At 48.3% G+C, this 17,588-nt stretch overlaps 1 protein-coding gene across 1 annotated transcript; it reads right to left on the bottom strand.

Moving 5' to 3' along the window:
* Positions 1-1,174: 1,174 nt before the first annotated feature.
* Positions 1,175-9,955, bottom strand: RFK (riboflavin kinase). Its single transcript, XM_069763152.1, has 4 exons — positions 9,568-9,955; positions 7,464-7,615; positions 6,310-6,412; positions 1,175-2,837 (listed from the first exon to the last, which is right to left on the bottom strand). The coding sequence occupies exons 1-4, from the start codon at positions 9,842-9,844 to the stop codon at positions 2,713-2,715; spliced, it is 657 nt and encodes a 218-aa protein (XP_069619253.1). The 5' UTR covers positions 9,845-9,955; the 3' UTR covers positions 1,175-2,712.
* Positions 9,956-17,588: the final 7,633 nt, after the last annotated feature.

The following is a 17,588-nucleotide window of genomic DNA, read 5'->3' as shown; positions in this document are numbered from 1 at the left end:
GGGTCGCGCCGCACCTCCCGCAACCACAGAGGGACCCCCCTGGACGTTGCCACTGCTGCATCTTACCTGGGGAGGTGACCGCGAACTCCTTGTCACCTCCCCCGCACACGCTGTAGGCCCACTAGCCCCCAGCGGTGGCGCTTCGAGTCACCACCCCAGCCGAGGCAGAGGGACCCCAGCTGCCTGAGTCGGACTGGTTGGCCCCGGAATTCCAACGTCGATCTGGTAAGTCCGTAGGTCTCCCATCAAGGACAGGAAACCAACTGATGCAGGAGAGTGGTACCGCCTTTTTATCCGTAGGTTTCCTGTCCTTGGTGGGCGGATCCCCTCTCTCCGTGGTGCCGTCATGGGCGACAGAGAAAAACGGGATCCTGTTCATAAATATGAAACACACTGACGCTAAATTGAAGAAGCCCTGAAGCCGCTGATACCAAGACAAATACTGTGCCGACTTTGTAAAAAACTGAAAATTACAATAGATAAAAGTAGATATCGCGCTAAAGGTAAAAGGCCAGTACTATAATGGCTGTTGCACCATATAACCAAGCTGGAATATCTGCCCCAAATATACCACTTAATTTGGCACACCAACACAATGACAAAACAATAAATAATAGATTAATAATGATAATACTCTGGTGCATCCAGATGATAACACAATTGTATCCTGCTTATTTGAAAGCTCAATGTGTTCCAGAGGATAAAAACACTTTGTCACAGTGCTAGCACTAGTGTGCAATAAAGTAGGTTACAACCTGCTATATGAACTACCGGGCGCTTACCTAGCTTCAGATTCCTCAATACCCGGTCATAAGAGGTTGTCCAGATAATAAGGGTGGTGGGTAGGTGGTGGTGTTTGAGACATTACCATAAGATTTCCTAGGAAAACTGAACAGGACAATCTCCGACAAGCAGGCATCATCTCAAGTTCTTACCTTCCACTCCCTACCCCCATATAACAACGCTGAATGTGCTGGTACGACTAATATTAATTGATGGTGCAGCTTAAAATTGTGCACATAACCTGCACCATGTGGCAAGTGTTTCATATACAGACACTTACTCTCCAGGCTTAGCACCGGAGGCATCAGACCTAAAGATTTACAGAACACACTTAAACAGGGTATACCTAAATAGCCATCTTCATGAAAGGAAGAAAAATAAAAAGCTCCTGTAAAGCCAAATAAAGACCTTTAATAATAAAACGGCTTTCTACAATTTAAGGTTTAAAGACTTGGAAACCGTGACACAGAGGCAAAATAATTGAAGGGCATCAAGCCGACGGACATAGACGTACATGTGATAAGAGTTTGGCACACGATGGGCCGTTTTCGAACATTTTAGCCATAACAGGCACTTATTTTTTTAGCATAATGAGTCAGACACAAACCAAGGACGAATCAGTCACCCTTTGTACACAACCGTGAAATGGTTTCCCAAGGAAGGAACAGCAGCAGATGATAATAGCCAAGTGGTCTTACATTATCCACAATTCTGGTTGGACATGTAATGTCAAAATAGGAACACATGAATAAGCCGATAATGCCTTCAGAAAAATAAAATCAATAAAAAAAACTTTGAGGACAGGATACTAGACAAGAGTTAGAAATTCCTAGCAGCATCATGCAGAAACCTACTGGTTTAAAGAGGTTCCACAAGGGGGTGTTTAAAAAGCTGCCCATAGCCACCAATATAGGATAAGCAAGCCAACAGCCACGCATTTCATGCCCACAGGTCCAGTGCAATGTCCCTGACTCTCGGCTGGTCTGATTACCTTTCGTCTGCAGCATTGACCGCCTGTGTATCCCAATCTTTGATATCTAGCGTATCCCAGTCTTTGATTGCACTTTTATACGATGATTAGCTGCAGCAATCAGACATTGTATAAGGGAAGCCCCCATTGGTGCCAAACTAGGCAGATGACCAGGGGGATAAGGGACGCAGTGCTGGACCAGCGGGCAATACATGGACAAGAATACAGTTTTACTTATTTTAGCTATACTGGTGGCCATCGGAAGATATTACTTTATTTTATTAGCTTAGAAAACCTTTGCCCCAAGGAAAGTTGGTTTACACACCCTCCCTGCGTCTAGTGCAGTGTTACCACCATTGTTCCCAGTGTGTGATACTGTTGAACTGACGTCATGTTAAAAGCGCTGCAGTCAATCGGTAAGCTCAGCAGTTTGTGCAGTCATCACTGGGCAGAGCCGCGTGATTGGCTGCAGCATCGTCGACATGACCTCAGTAGACAATAAAAACACCAGGAGCAGTGGCAGACAGCACTGGACCAGGGGAAGGTGAGTGATGGAGTTTGTAGCTGGAAGATGCTACAGACTACATACAGCACAGGAAACACTCATGGTACAGCTATAGTAAAGCCATGGGAATGACAATTACATGCATGAGATATTAGTGGAACGTCATAACATCTGTAAGTCATACTGTGCCCAGTTCATAAGGACAAGGCAGCAAATCACTTGTAATCCAATCTGTATGTGTGCAAAACCTAAAACCTTTGATTGGAAAGCCTTCGCAGTGATGACCAGTCACATCTAGGCCATGAACATTTTAAATATTAAATATAAGAGATGGTCTGATGTCCAATGAGGTTTAAGGCCCCATCCCCAAGTGTCTTTTTAATTTTTATTTTCAACGACGGCCTGACATTAAGATGCCAGTGCAATGCGAGAACATTCCATTAGGGGACAGAAGTCAATGGCCGTTCAGAATTTTATGGGAATTGTTGAAGTAGCGCTCCTTTAGCTTCCTTCGCTCTGGTAGGTCCAGCTGTTTCTTCGCTTCCTCGATGTCGCTGTGAATTTCAGCAATCAGGGCATCTGTGGGCAGAAAAGGACAGGTTTGTCAGCAACTTTAAAAAAAAAAAAAAAAATCACAGGAATGACAATTGCAAGCAGAAAATCTGAGCAGGTGGGTAATGGGGGAACATGGCCGAGCTGAGACACAGATTTCTTATATTTCTTAATTTAATTGCAATATGAGGCCAACTAAGACCAAACGAAAAGACAATTACTGAGATGTTTTTCATTTTTTGGTGCACTTGAGATGTGTGAAGGGGCACAATGGGGTCTTGGGCACATGACTGCGAACACTAACAAAAGGCAGCAGTAACATAGGAGTTTGACACGTAAGTGGAACCTGTCAGCAGGATTGTGCACAGTAATCTACAGACAGTGTCAGGTCGGCGCCGTTATACTGATTACAATGATACCTTGGTTGATGAAATCAGTCTTGTAGTTGTTTAATTAATCTGTATTTTCAGTTTTCAGTTAATGTAATGCTTATGCTCCGGGGCAGCCTGTGGGGATCTTCATGTGGTGCTCCGATAAGGTATTCATCTGTATGGGCTTACGACAGGTCACTGATCCCTCAATGACCTACCCCCTATTTTACATAATGAGTATTGTTGAAAACAGTGCCTGTTTTGCAGCATGATCGCATGTGTAATGTGCATTTAATTCTTTAATTTGATGCTATAAATTCATAAAAATAAGAAAGGTCTCAAAATGGCACCAGCTGCTCCTGCGGAGTAGCAGCCATCGGAGATAAGATAGCTGCTACTGCGCAGGTGGCACCAACTTGCTAGAGAAAAAAAAAAAAAATTGCCTCCTCCAAGATGACGAGTAGCAGCTAACAGCAATCGCTGGTAACTGCTACTGCGCAGGTGCGACTGGCACCATTTTGAGACATTTTTTATTTTTAGGAATTTATTATAGCATCAAATAAAAGAATTAAATGCACATTACACATGCGATCATGCTGCAAAACAGGCACTGCCGATGCAGGGGATTTATTTTTCAACATAATACTCATTATGTAAAATAGAGGGCAGGTCAGTGAGGGATCAGTGACCTGTCAGCAGTCTGCATTATGAATACCTAATCAGAGGACCACATGAAGACCCCCAGAGGCCGCCCCAGAGCATGGGGATATCATTAACTGAAAACTGAAAACAGATTAAACAACAACCACAAGATGGATTTCATCAACCAAGGTATCATTCAGTATAACGGTGCCGACCTGACAGTCTGTAGGTTACTGTGCACAATCCTGCTGACAGGTTCCTTTTAAAGGGAACCAGTCAGCAGGTTTGGCAGATACGAGTTACGGCCACCCCCTTTCAGGGATTATATACGTCATTCTATAATGCTGCAGATAAGCCCCTTATCCGACTGCTAGAGAAGAAAAATAACTTATTATAATCAACTGCGGGCGGTTCGGTCCGATGGGTGTCGCAGGTCCTAGTCTGGTGCTCCCATCTTCTAGCGATGCCGTCGTCCTGCTTGCTTCATGTGGATGATGCGCCCGTGCGTCATCCAAACGGGCTCCCCGGCATTGCACTCCTGCGCAGGCGTTCTTATCTGCCATGTTGAGGGCAGAGCAAAGTACTGCAGTACGCAGGCATCGGGAAAAGTCAGAGGCCCAGCGCCTGCGCACTGCAGCACTTTCCTCTGCCCACAACAGGGCAAATCAGTACGCCTGCGCAGGAGTGCGATGCCGAGGAGCATGTGAAGCAAGCAAGAGGGCAGTATCGCAAGAAGATGGGAGATGCTGGACCAGGACCTGCGACACCCATCGGCCTGGACTGCCCCCAGGTGAGTATAATAAAACGTATTTTTCTTCTCTTTACAGGTCGGATTGGGGGCTGATATACAGTATTATAGAATGCTGTACATAAGCCCTGTAAGGTGGTGGCCATAACACGTATCAGCCAAATCTGGTAACAGGTTTCCTTTAAGGCAGGGGTCCCCATCCTGTAGTTCGGGAGCCACATGTGGCTCGCGGTCCCATGAATTGTGGCTCGCGGCTGTCTGTCAGCTTGGTACATTAGTTCCAGTTCTAGCAAACAGGTATGAAGAGCACATCTGAAAATGGTGAATTTTGTGAGCAGCCCTGCACAGAAGAGCAGATCTGGATGCACATATACTGGTCTTAGGGGTTTTGAGATGATTTAAGTATGGTACGCTGGAGACAAGACGACACCACTCGTCAGAGGAGGTGTTTGAAGCTGGATGTGACAGTGTCTTGGGAGTGCTTTATAGGAGAATACTGAATGGGGGGGTATTGTAGGAACCCCTGGATCTTAGTATACTGCTTTGGGGTGATTGATTTTTGTGGAAAAGCTTTAGTTACCATTTTTGCCTGTAATGGGGGCTTTGGTTGCCACTATTGTGAGGGGGCAGGAGTTGAATGTGGCTCGCGACCCTCTCTCAAGGCTGGATGTGGCTTGCGACACTGTCAGAGCTGAATGTGGCTCTGAAGGTCAGAAACGTTGAGGACCTCTGCTTTAAAGGGGTTGTCCACTACTAGGACAACAATTTCTCATTTCCCCACACTTGGCCCCGATGAAATAAAAATGCCTATACTCGCCTCCCATGCCAGCGCCATCCGTATGATGTCAGCAATCGCTCTCCCCCGGGGCTCCCGTGCGGTTGTTGTGACAAGTGGTGCCCGTCACCCAATCAGTGATGGTGTCTGTCCCCGTCTTCTGCCAAATTGAACATGAAGAGGAAGTCCGAGCAACTGATTCCTGGCTTCCTCGTCATGGTAAGTTTGTCTAAAGGCGGAGACAGTGACACCAGTGCCGATTGCGTGATGGGCACGAGGTGTTATACAACCTCACGATAGCCCTGGTGCAGACACTGCAGGAATGGCGCCGGCAGAGGAGAGTACAGGCTTTTTTATCAGGGACAAGCGTGGGGAATGACAAGGGGTTGTCCTAGTAGTGGACAACCCCTATAAAAAATCAAAAAAAATAAATAAAATGTATGACTAAAAGACCCCTTCTACAGGTGAGACGCTGTCAGTCTATCACACCCTTCCAGCATGGGTCATGTGGCGTGGCTACTCCATGAAATAAGACTGACAATTCAAGATGCAGTGACCGCAGCGCATGTCCCACCTTGTGACCTCCACCATGTGATGCCATCTGATCATTAATGAATAGTACCACTCAGCATCGCCTCTGCCCAGATTACTTGCAGCGCCTGACAAATTCCCTTAGGATAAAGAAAGATTCGGCATGCCGCCTTCCTGACTCTGGTACCAGCATTAGCTTCACCCAAAAGTACACGTAAAATACTTACATACATACATACGTGGGGCAAAAAGTATTAGTGCTGCGTTCACACTCTGCTGAGGACATGTGTACACAGCGCAGCACAACCAAGCCCTAGTGGATTTTGACAGCTCCTAGAACAATTACCCAATTATGCAAGGAAACCACCATTTCACCCCCAAATCTGTGTGGCCGACCGCAAACTGCAAGTCAGATATTTGCCAAACACTTACCCAAAGAGTCAAAGCTTTTTTCTGGTCTAATGTAGCCCACTATAACTATACGCAGGATTTCTCCATAGAAGTCGTCTGTAAATTGATGAATAATATGCGTTTCCTGAGGGGAGAAAAAAAGAAAAGGGGGAGATTGGTGATAAAGACGTGTGTGTAAAAAGTGTTTATTGCTATAGTATAGAGCATTATCATACAATATGAAATATACCACACGAGGCTGAACAAATAACGCGCAGAAGCGATACTGAGAGTACAAGGACAGAACAGTCCGAGTCTGATATCAACTGCATCTTAAAGGAGGCCAGACATGTCACATGAAGATAGTCCTAGACGAGCGTGCTCGGTTCCCGGAACCTGCCTAACGCCACTATGGCATTTCACCTATGGCACAGGAATGGGCATGATAAAATCCAACATGCCCAATCCAGCCAGGCGCAAAGAAACTGGGAAGTTCAGACGTCCGTTACCTAATGTGTGCCGGGACCCCAACATATATTTAAGCTACATGGAAAATATTAAGCTATGAGAACACGATGTCTAATACAATGGCGGAGGCTTTTATAGGCAGAGAAGATTTAGGAAGAGGCTGGCGGTCTTGCCATCTTTTACTGCGGTGGCTCGGCCGTCATATTCTCATATTGTTTCATTCATTTAAAGCGAGTGGCTTCCAAAAAAAGCCTACTGAAGAATGACCATGACACCACTACGCACGGTCACAGCAATATCATTTTCACTTTCATTAATTATTTTCATTTTTGGGGTGCTTTTTCAGGAGAACTCTGCCTAGAAACATTGTGAGAACATAGCTCTCCAGTTTCAGATACTTCTCTCCAGGAGCACTAACACCTAAGCCTGGGGACAGGGGATTTCTGACACTGGAGACCCCCTTTAACATGTAAGCCAATGGATGCGTTTGCCCCCAGCTGACTCATCTGTGACGGCACATTGCACGGTTCTGACAGGTTCCAGCCCAGGAGACAATGGCTGCCAGCTCCCTGTGGGGTCATACAGATCAGATTTAGGCTAGAGCTAAATGGCAATATCTACCACAGAATGTAATACCCAACCAGCGCATGATGCCACCGGGCAGTAACGTCACACCGTGTGTCCTGCACGTCAGGGTAGAGAGGGCATCACAGCATTATGGGGCTTACCACAGACTTCTTGATGTTCTTGTAGAAGGGATTCCAGCCAATACTCATGACCATTTTGTAAATGTCCCCCGTGCCGACACAGCCCCAGCCGTAGTAGATGCCAGTGGTGAGGTCGGCTGGAAGGCTGTCCACAACATGTTCGGGAAAATTAGCTGCAAGAAAGGAGCAAAGCTGGTCAGGAGGGCACCGAGCCATACGCCTAGTGTAGCACTGCCTGCCACAACTACCGGGGGCCATAAACACTACAATGCAATCATCCATTAAACTAAAGTCGGCAGAAACACAACCCCCCCCCACCACCATCGACGGGTTCTGCAGACGATCTGATGTGTATGGGACTGGTGGTCGGGAGATGTCGATCAAGCATGTCCGATTTCGGTCTGTTGATCACATTGATCTCCTGGATAGAAGTCGTGTCAGTTGGCAGCTTTCTCAGAGAATTGAGGGGCACTCGGCCAAACAAGGGCTCCTGCATATGGGATGGTCACCTGAGATCGCCCCAAACGTCGCTCAGCTGACAGCCATCTAATGTGGATAAGGGCCTTCACATATTGTCCTGCCAGGCCAGCTAATCATGCGCAGAGCCGTGGATGGGTCAGGTAAGAGGAGGCTCTCCGAGCTCCGGGTGACCACAGATTACTGACATGGCCACCAGATCAGGTCATGCACATCAATCACTGAAGACCCTTTTCTGAACAGATAGGGAGAGCTGGGAGAGCTAGAATTACCCAGGTGATGACAAGGTAGACCCCCAGAAGTAAAGCCGTGTCCATTCTGACACAGCAAGCAATGATCTTATAAGGTGAAGAATTACCCCCAAGACATACTGGAAAGCTGTACATCAGGGATCATACACCCCAGTATCACACCGACCCCCCGCCGTAGGGGAGTACACAGACTGGGCTGCTATGTGCAGATCAGAAGAGAAAGCTCAGCACACAGGTCACCCCCAGTATCACACCGACACATGCAGTAGGGGGGTACACAGGCTGGGCTGCTATGTGCAGGGTCGGAGAAGGAAGCTCAGCACACAGGTCACCCCCAGTATCACACCAACACCTGCAATAGGGGGTACACAGGCTGGGCTGCCATGTGCGGGGTCAGAGGAGGAAGCTCAGCACACAGGTCACCCCCAGTATCACACCAACACCTGCAGTAGGGGGGTACACAGGCTAGGCTGCTATGTGCAGGGTCGGAGGAGGAAGCTCAGCACACAGGTCACCCCCAGTATCACACCAACACCTGCAGTAGGGGGGTACACAGGCTAGGCTGCTATGTGCAGGGTCGGAGGAGGAAGCTCAGCACACAGGTCACCCCCAGTATCACACCAACACCTGCAGTAGGGGGGTACACAGGCTGGGCTGCCATGTGCCGGGTCAGAGGAGAAAGCTCAGCACACAGGTCACGCCCAGTATCACACCGACACCTGCAGTAGGGGGGTACACAGGCTGGGCTGCCATGTGCAGGGTCAGAGGAGGAAGCTCAGCACACAGGTCACCCCCAGTATCACACCAACACCTGCAGTAGGGGGGTACACAGGCTGGGCTGCTATGTGCGGGGTCAGAGGAGGAAGCTCAGCACACAGGTCCCCCACAGTATCACACCGACACCTGCAGTAGGGGGGTACACAGGCTGGGCTGCTATGTGCGGGGTCAGCACACAGGTCACCCCCAGTATCACACCGACACCTGCAGTAGGGGGGTACACAGGCTGGGCTGCTATGTGCGGGGTCAGCAAACAGGTCCCCCCCAGTATCACACCGACACCTGCAGTAGGGGGTACACAGGCTGGGCTGCTATGTGCAGGGTCAGAGGAGGAAGCTCAGCACACAGGTCACCCCCAGTATCACACCAACACCTGCAGTAGGGGGGTACACAGGCTGGGCTGCCATGTGCGGGGTCAGAGGAGGAAGCTCAGCACACAGGTCACCCCCAGTATCACACCAACACCTGCAGTAGGGGGGTACACAGGCTGGGCTGCGGGGTCAGCACACAGGTCACCCCCGTCCTGAGCGCACATGTACTGTTAGCACACAGACGGGTGTCTCACGCATACTGACGCCGCAGTCTGTGCTGAGCCTTGTGGTCCCACAGCGCTCTCTCACCTGTCGGGACCCCCAGCTCCTTGGATCCCCGGCCGAAGCCTCTGACCACCTCCCCGCAGCAGTAGTAGGGCAGCTGGCTCATGACACAGCCCCTGGCCGCTCTCTTCTTCCCGGTGGTTAGTGGCGGTTCAGCTGGCGGGAGCTCTGCAGGGTGAGCGGCCAACACGCGGAGTCGGTCCGGAGCGGGCACGGAGAGCACTGAGGCGGCAGCCGCAACACCTGCAGCAGAGCTAGTGCCGGGGCCGAGCCGGCCGCTACACTTGAGGGGCTGGGACATCTCAAGGCTTAGCACAGGACGGGGGTGATCACACACAGAAGACGTCCTGAAGGAGGCGCAGACGCTGTGCGCAGAGTCCAGATCCCCCCGTCACTGCCAGTGCGGTGATCTGAAGATCAGACGTCAGCACTGAGGGGCGGAGCCTTCCCGGCACAGACCTAGTATTGCTGCGCTCACCGTGACAGATGACTACTAGTGTGTACTCACGTGATCACCTTTCCGCGGCTGAATTCTGGGTCGCGGTGACGTCACCGTTCGTCTTCCAAGAGAACGTTTTCGAAACTTCTGGATGATGGTGACAGGGCCGGAGCTCGGGCGTCACGTGACCACCACACGTGACAGCACCCACAGCAAGGCGCAGATTCTGACCTGCGTTTTCTGCCAAGAAATGCAGAATCTGCACAGGAAATTCCACAGGCAAATCTGCAACGTTTGCACATAGCCTTATAGATTTAGCGCAGCTTTGTGTCTTTGTTTCTTGGCTTGGGCGAACTACCTTACTAATTAATGTAAATTATCCATTATTATTTCACCCAGTCTCGGAGCTATGGTAACGCTCACACTAGCGTTGTGCGCCGCTGCGTCGGCGACGCAACGCACAACGCACGCAAAAACGCAGCAAAACGCACGCAAAAACGCGTTTTGCAACGCATGCGTCGGTTTTTGCCGAAATTTGGACGCAAGAAAAATGCAACTTGTTGCGTTTTCTTGGTCCGACGCTAGCGGCAAAAAAGACGCATGCGTCGCACAACGCAACAAAAAAAAAACGCATGCGTCCCCCATGTTAAATATAGGGGCGCATGACGCATGCGTCGCCGCTGCGTCGCCCGACGCAAACTAGCATAACGCTAGTGTGAACGTGGCCTATGCACGAGGTTGTATTAATGTTCTACATGTTTCTGATAGTTTGATAGGGCTGAATAATTCTTATGATTGCATACAATTTTTGAATTGGTACCATTTATTGGTTGGAGTGCATTGCACTGTGTTAGCAGCTATTTTGTGTTGTATCCCTTCTTACTTTTAAATGTATTGTACGTATATGTTCAATAAAAAGACATTTTAATTTTCTATTATGGCATTTACTTCCGTTGTGTTTGTAGAAGTATGTGCACACGTAGTATGGTCCTCTGCGGATTTTTCCGCAGCGGATTTCATAAATCCGCTGTGCAAAAACGCTGCGTTTTTCCTACGGATTTACCGCGGATTTAGGGTATGTGCACGTCACGGATTAGCCTAAGGGTATGTTTCCACGTTCAGGAAACGCTAAGTGTTTGACGCTGCGTAGAGCCCCAGCGTCAAACACGCCGCGTCCAGATGTTACAGCATAGTGGAGGGGATTTCATGAAATCCTGTCTCCACTATGCAGGAAAAAACGCATGCGGCAGACCCGCGTAAACGGACATGCGGCGCGTCTTTTCAGAACACAGCATGTCTGTTTACCGTAAATTTACCATAGACTATCATTAGATGCGATAAAATCGCATCTAATAACTAGTCACATGCTTAGAAACTGCGTACACGCAACTTACTGCGCATGTCTGCCAGCTCACCTGTCCCACTGCCGGAAGTCCCTCGTCCACTGCAGTTCTCGTGATAACTTATGTTATCGCGAGAACCGCCGTGCACGTGACCGGGAGTTATCTCTGGTCACTAGTCTGGTTCTCCCAAACAGCTGATTGTGAGAATGCTGTAGTGTAGGTGATAGCTGGAGAGTTATCTCCTGCGATCATCTACAGGCTCTGCTGCATCTAGATGTCAGGCATCCAGATGTAGCAGAGCCGGACTCTTCTACATTGTGTGCACATACAACATGCAACATGCGATGACATGCAACATGCGACTACATGCAAAATGCGACAACATGTGACATGCAACAACATGCTAAATGCAATGACATGATACATGCAACATGCGACGACATGCAACATGCAATGACATGCAACATGCGACAATATGCTGCATGCAACAACATGCGAAAACATGCGACATGTGACATGCAACAACATGCTAAATGCAACAACATGCGACATGCAACATGCAACGACATGCAACAATATGCAACATGCGACATACAACATGCAACAACATGCTACATGTGACATGCGACAACATGCGACATGTGACATGCGACAACATGCAACATTCAACATGTGACAACATGTGACATTCAACATGTGATATGCGACATGCAACATGCGACAGCATGCGACATGCAACATGTGACAACATGCGACATACGACATGCAACATACACCATACAACACATACATACAGTACATACATACATACAGTACATATAACAGAGTACATACTCACCATCATTTGTCACTTTGATCCCTGAAGCCAGTGTCACCTGTAAAAAATATTAAAATAATAAACAAACACTATACTCCCTGATCCGTAGATATCCAACTAAAACGAGTGTCCCACGATGATCTCCTGTGGAGAGCAGCAGCATCAGCTGATGCAACCGCTCTCCTGGGGCTCCAGGAATACAATGATGGAAGGTATCCTTCCACAATGTATTCCCCACATTGTATTCCTACGCCCCTGTGAGAAAATAGTCCCTAGTCTCACTTCAGGCGAATTGGACCCCCACCTGCTGGCGGCCTTGGAAGAATTCCCCACTGACGACCATGAGGGACGTCGGCAGCTGATTCAGCAATACCGGCAGGAGGCCCAGGCCCAGAAAGCCGAGCGAGAGGCCCGAGCCGAGCGAGAGGCCCAGGCCCAGCGAGCCGGGCGCCAAGCCCAGCAAGAACATGAACGGGAGATGCTCCGGCAGGAGGTGATGCCCTCCACCGCCCGGAGCCGTGAGCCCAGCAGCGCTCAGATACCGAAGCCCCGGCCCGATCACTTTCCTGTTATGGAAAAGGACGGGGACCTGGACACTTTCAGAAAGCCTGCAGACAGTATCAGCTGCCTGCAGATGAATGGGCATGATACCTACCCCAGGGCTGAGACGCAAAGCTCTGGAGGCATTTGCTGCCCTCCCTCAAGAACAAGATGATGACTATGAGGCCATCAAGCAGGCCCTGGTAACAAAGTGCCAGCTTACGTCCGAGGTGTACCGTAGAAAGTTCCAGAACCTCCAACGTGGCCCACACGACAGTTACAGTGATGTGGCACATGGACTGGGGATCCACTTTGACCAGTGGACCCAAGGACTGTCAGTGACCACCTTTGCACAGCTGCGAGACCTGATGATCAAAGACCAGTTCTTACATCTTTGCCCAGCTGAGGTGCGACAGTTCGTGATGGACAGAGAACCCAAACATGTGACGAAAGCAGCGCAGATTGCCGATGCCTATGAGGCCAACCATAGATCAGAAGTGTGGAAGCCCATCACCACCAGCTGGAGAGGGGGTAAGCCTGCAACCAACGCCAGTACCCCTGCCAGCCAACACACCAGAGGTCCTGTCCCCGTGGCCAACAGCACCAGACCTACCACCGAACCTCGCCAGTGTTTCTTTTGCAAGCGGACAGGTCATATCAGTCCCCACTGTCCAGACAGGCCGAAGAACCCCCCATCCAAGGCCCCAGGGCCTAATGCAGTAGTTCTTTTGGTGGGTGATGTGGTTGGGAAGGTGTGTGACAACGTACAGCACGTCACCGTGGGAGGCCATGTTGCTACAGGCCTCAAGGACACCGGGGCTGAATGAACCCTCATCCAACCCGAATTGGTGGCCCCTGAAGAAATCATTCCGGGGAAAACCCTAACTGTCACTGGGTTTGGGGGCATCAGCTGTCCCTTACCAATGGCCCGGGTTTATATTGATTGGGGTGCCGGGAGCGGGGTGAAGGAAGTGGGGCTGTCTGAAAATTTGCCCACTGATGTTTTGTTGGGGACTGATTTGGGGAGGATGGTTGCATCCTACGTCCCTGACACCCCTCCCCAATCTACTAATGAGGGTAATGTTAACCCTGATGATGATGGGAAATCGCATGTGTTACCTGACCATGCTTTATCTTGTAATGATGCATCTGATAACCATTTTTTCCCTAGGATTGATGGTGAAAATGTTGTACCTGTGCCAACAGAGCCTGATAATGATTTTTCTGTGAAAGTTGATGTTTCCATAGGTACAGGCGTGCTCAGCCACGTCGCTCTGCGGAGTGAGACGGCTGAGGAACCCCTAGCAGGGGCAAGTGTCAGTGCTACAGGAAATGGGGAGATGCATGGGAACCGTGAGGAAGGTGATGCCATGAAATTGACCAGTGCCACCGAGGAAGGTAACTGGCCCACAAGTAGCACTGCCCCTGGAGTGTTGGGGATGGATGGGGAAGTAGTACCCATAGCAGCGTCGGCTGATGGGTCGGTAGAAATCCCCGGGGAGACAGCCTACGTAGCTGCTGTCACCCGCCGTCAGAGTGCCCGGAACGCAGATAACTGCCTTCCGGACCTTCCTCAGTCATCATTGCGACTGAACCAGAGGTGGACCCAGAGCAGGTCCTAGAGGGTTCCCGTGGGGAAAGGACCCTGACATCACTTCTGGCTTCCCCTAGCCAGGAGTTTCAGGCCGCTCTGCGCGCAGATGTGAGTCTAGAGAGTTTGAGACAACACGCCGAGACGCCCACCTCCATGACTGAGAAGGAGAGGGTGTTCTGGGAACGAGGAAGGTAGTACCGGGAGACAGTACCCGGAGAATCACAAAAGGAGTGGTTGAGGGAAAGACAGCTGGTCGTCCCGCAGCAATTCCGAGGTGAGTTGTTACGGATTGCCCATGAGATCCCGCTAGCTGGACACTGGGGGATCAGCAAAACTAAGGCCCGGCTGTCTCAACACTTCTATTGGCCTAAGATGGGGACAGATGTGTCAAACTACTGCCGCTCCTGTATCACCTGTCAAAGAGTGGGGAAGGCGGGGCCTGCTCTTAACCCCTTAAGCCCCGAGGGTGGTTTGCACGTTAATGACCGGGCCAATTTTTACAATTATGACCACTGTCCTTTTATGAGGTTATAACTCTGGAACGCTTTAACGGATCCCGGTGATTCTGACAATGTTTTCTCATGACATATTGTACTTAATGGTAGTGGTAAAATTTATTCGATATAACTTCCGTTTATTTGTGAAAAAAATGGAAATTTGGCGAAAATTTTGAAAATTTCGCAATTTTCCAACTTTAAATTTTTTTGCCCTTAAATCACAGAGATATGTCACACAAAATACTTAATAAGTAACATTTCCCACATGTCTACTTTACATCAGCACAATTTTGGAACCAAAATTTTTTTTTGTTAGGAAGTTATAAGGGTTAAAAGTTGACCAGCAATTTCTCATTTTTACAACACCATTTTTTTTTAGGGACCACATCTCATTTGAAGTCATTTTGAGGGGTCTATATGATAGAAAATACCCAAGTGTGACACCATTCTAAAAAAAGCACCCCTCAAGGTGCTCAAAACCACATTGAAGAATTTTATTAACCCTTCAGGGGTTTCACAGGAATTTTTGGAATGTTTAAATAAAAATGAATATTTAACTTTTTTTCACACAAAATTTATTTCAGCTCCAATTTGTTTTATTTTACCAAGGGTAACAGGATAAAATGGATGCCAAACGTTGTTGTACAATCTGTCCTGAGTACGCTGATACCCCATAAGTGGGGGTAAACCACTGTTTGGGCGCATGGCAGAGCTTGGAAGGAAAGGAGCGCCATTTGACTTTTCAATGCAAAATTGACAGGAATTGAGATGGGACGCCATGTTGCGTTTGGAGAGCCCCTCATGTGCCTAAACATTGAAACCCCCCACAAGTGACACCATTTTGGAAAGTAGACACCCTAAGGAACTTATCTAGATGTGTGGTGACCACTTTGACCCACCAATTGCTTCACAGAAGTTTATAATGCAGAGCCGTAAAAATAAAAAATCATATTTTTTCACAAAAATGATCTTTTCGCCCCCAATTTTTTATTTTCCCAAGAGTAAGAGAAGAAATTGGACCTCAAAAATTGTTGTCCAATTTGCCCTGAGTACGCTGATACCCCATATATGGGTGTAAACCATTGTTTGGGCGTATGGCAGAGCTCGGAAGGGAAGGAGCGCCATTTGACTTTTCAATGCAAAATTGACTGGAATTGAGATGGGACGCCATGTTGCGTTTGGAGAGCCCCTGATGTGCCTAAACATTGGAACCCCTCACAAGTGACACCATTTTGGAAAGTAGACCCCTTAAGGAACTTATCTAGATGTGTGGTGAGCACTTTGACCCAACAAGTGCTTCACAGAAGTTTATAATGCAGAGCCATAAAAATAAAAAATCTTATTTTTTCACAAAAATGATCTTTTCGCCCCCAATTTTTTATTTTCCCAAGGGTAAGAGAAGAAATTCGACCACAAAAGTTGTTGTGCAATTTGTCCTGAGTGCGACGATACCCCATATGTGGGGGTAAACCACTTTTTGGGCGCATAGCAGAGCTCGGAAGGGAAGGAGCGCCATTTGACTTTTCAATGCAAAATTGACTGGAATTAAGATGGGACGCCATGTTGGTTTGGAGAGCCCCTGATGTGCCTAAACATTAAAACCCCCCACAAGTGACACCATTTTGGAAACTAGACCCCCTAAGGAACTTATCTAGATGTGTTTTGAGAGCTTTGAACCCCCAAGTGTTTCACTACAGTTTATAACGCAGAGCCGTGAAAATAATTTTTTTTTTTTTTTTCGCAAACATTATTTTTTAGCCCCCAGTTTTGTATTTTCACAAGGGTAACAGAATAAATTGGACCACAAAAGTTGTTGTCCAATTTGTCCTGAGTACGCTGATACCCAATATGTGGGGGGGAACCACTGTTTGGGCGCATGGCAGAGCTCGGAAGGGAAGGAGCGCCATTTGGAATGCAGACTTAGATGGATTGGTCTGCAGGAGTCACGTTGCATTTGCAGAGCCCCTGATGTACCCAAACAGTACAAACCCCCCACAAGTGACCCCATATTAGAAACTAGACCTCCCAAGGAACTTATCTAGATGTGCTGTGAGAACTTTGAACCCCTAAGTGTTTCACTACAGTTTATAACGCAGAGCCGTGAAAATAAAAATTCTTTTTTTTTTTCACAAAAATGATTTTTTAGCCCCCAGCTTTCTATTTTTACAAGGGTAACAGAACAAATTGGACCGCAAAAGTTGTTGTCCAATTTGTCCTGAGTACGCTAATACCCCATATGTGGGGGGGAACCACTGTTTGGGTGCATGGCAGAGCTCGGAAGGGAAGGAGCGCCATTTGGAATGCAGACTTAGATGGATTGGTCTGCAGGCGTCACGTTGCATTTGCAGAGCCCCTGATGTACCCAAACAGTACAAACCCCCCACAAGTGACCTCATATTGGAAACTAGACCTCCCAAGGAACTTATCTAGATGTGTTGTGAAAACTTTGAACCCCCAAGTGTTTCACTACAGTTTACAACGCAGAGCCGTGAAAATAAAAATCCTTTTTTTTCCCCACAAAAATGATTTTTAGCCCCCCAAATTTTTATTTTCCCAAGAATAACAAGAGAACTTGGACCCAAAAAGTTGTTGTCCAATTTGTCTCGAGTACGCTGATACCCCATATGTTGGGGTAAACCCCTGTTTGGGCGCACGGGAGAGCTCAGAAGTGAAGGAGCACTGTTTTACTTTTTCAATGCAGAATTGGCTAGAATTGAGATCGGACGCCATGTCGCGTTTGGAGAGCCCCTGATGTGCCTAAACAGTGGAAACCCCCCAATTATAACTGAAACCCTAATCAAAACGCACCCCTAAC

The sequence above is a fragment of the Ranitomeya imitator genome, chromosome 1 (genome assembly GCF_032444005.1).
Source record: "Ranitomeya imitator isolate aRanImi1 chromosome 1, aRanImi1.pri, whole genome shotgun sequence".
Classification (NCBI taxonomy): Eukaryota; Metazoa; Chordata; class Amphibia; order Anura; family Dendrobatidae; genus Ranitomeya; species Ranitomeya imitator.
Note: the sequence above shows the minus strand (reverse complement) of the source record. Positions and strands in the feature narration are given on the sequence as shown.

What these genes read in the sequence shown, in the direction of transcription:
- RFK (XM_069763152.1), bottom strand. Translation starts at nt 9,844, where the DNA reads ATGTCCCAGCCCCTCAAGTGTAGCGGCCGGCTCGGCCCCGGCACTAGC. An exon ending in GGAGCTGGGGGTCCCGACAG is followed by an intron (nt 7,616 to 9,567) that starts GTGAGAGAGCGC and finishes CCTTTCTTGCAG; the next exon opens with CTAATTTTCCCGAACATGTT. An exon ending in AGAACATCAAGAAGTCTGTG is followed by an intron (nt 6,413 to 7,463) that starts GTAAGCCCCATA and finishes TTCTCCCCTCAG; the next exon opens with GAAACGCATATTATTCATCA.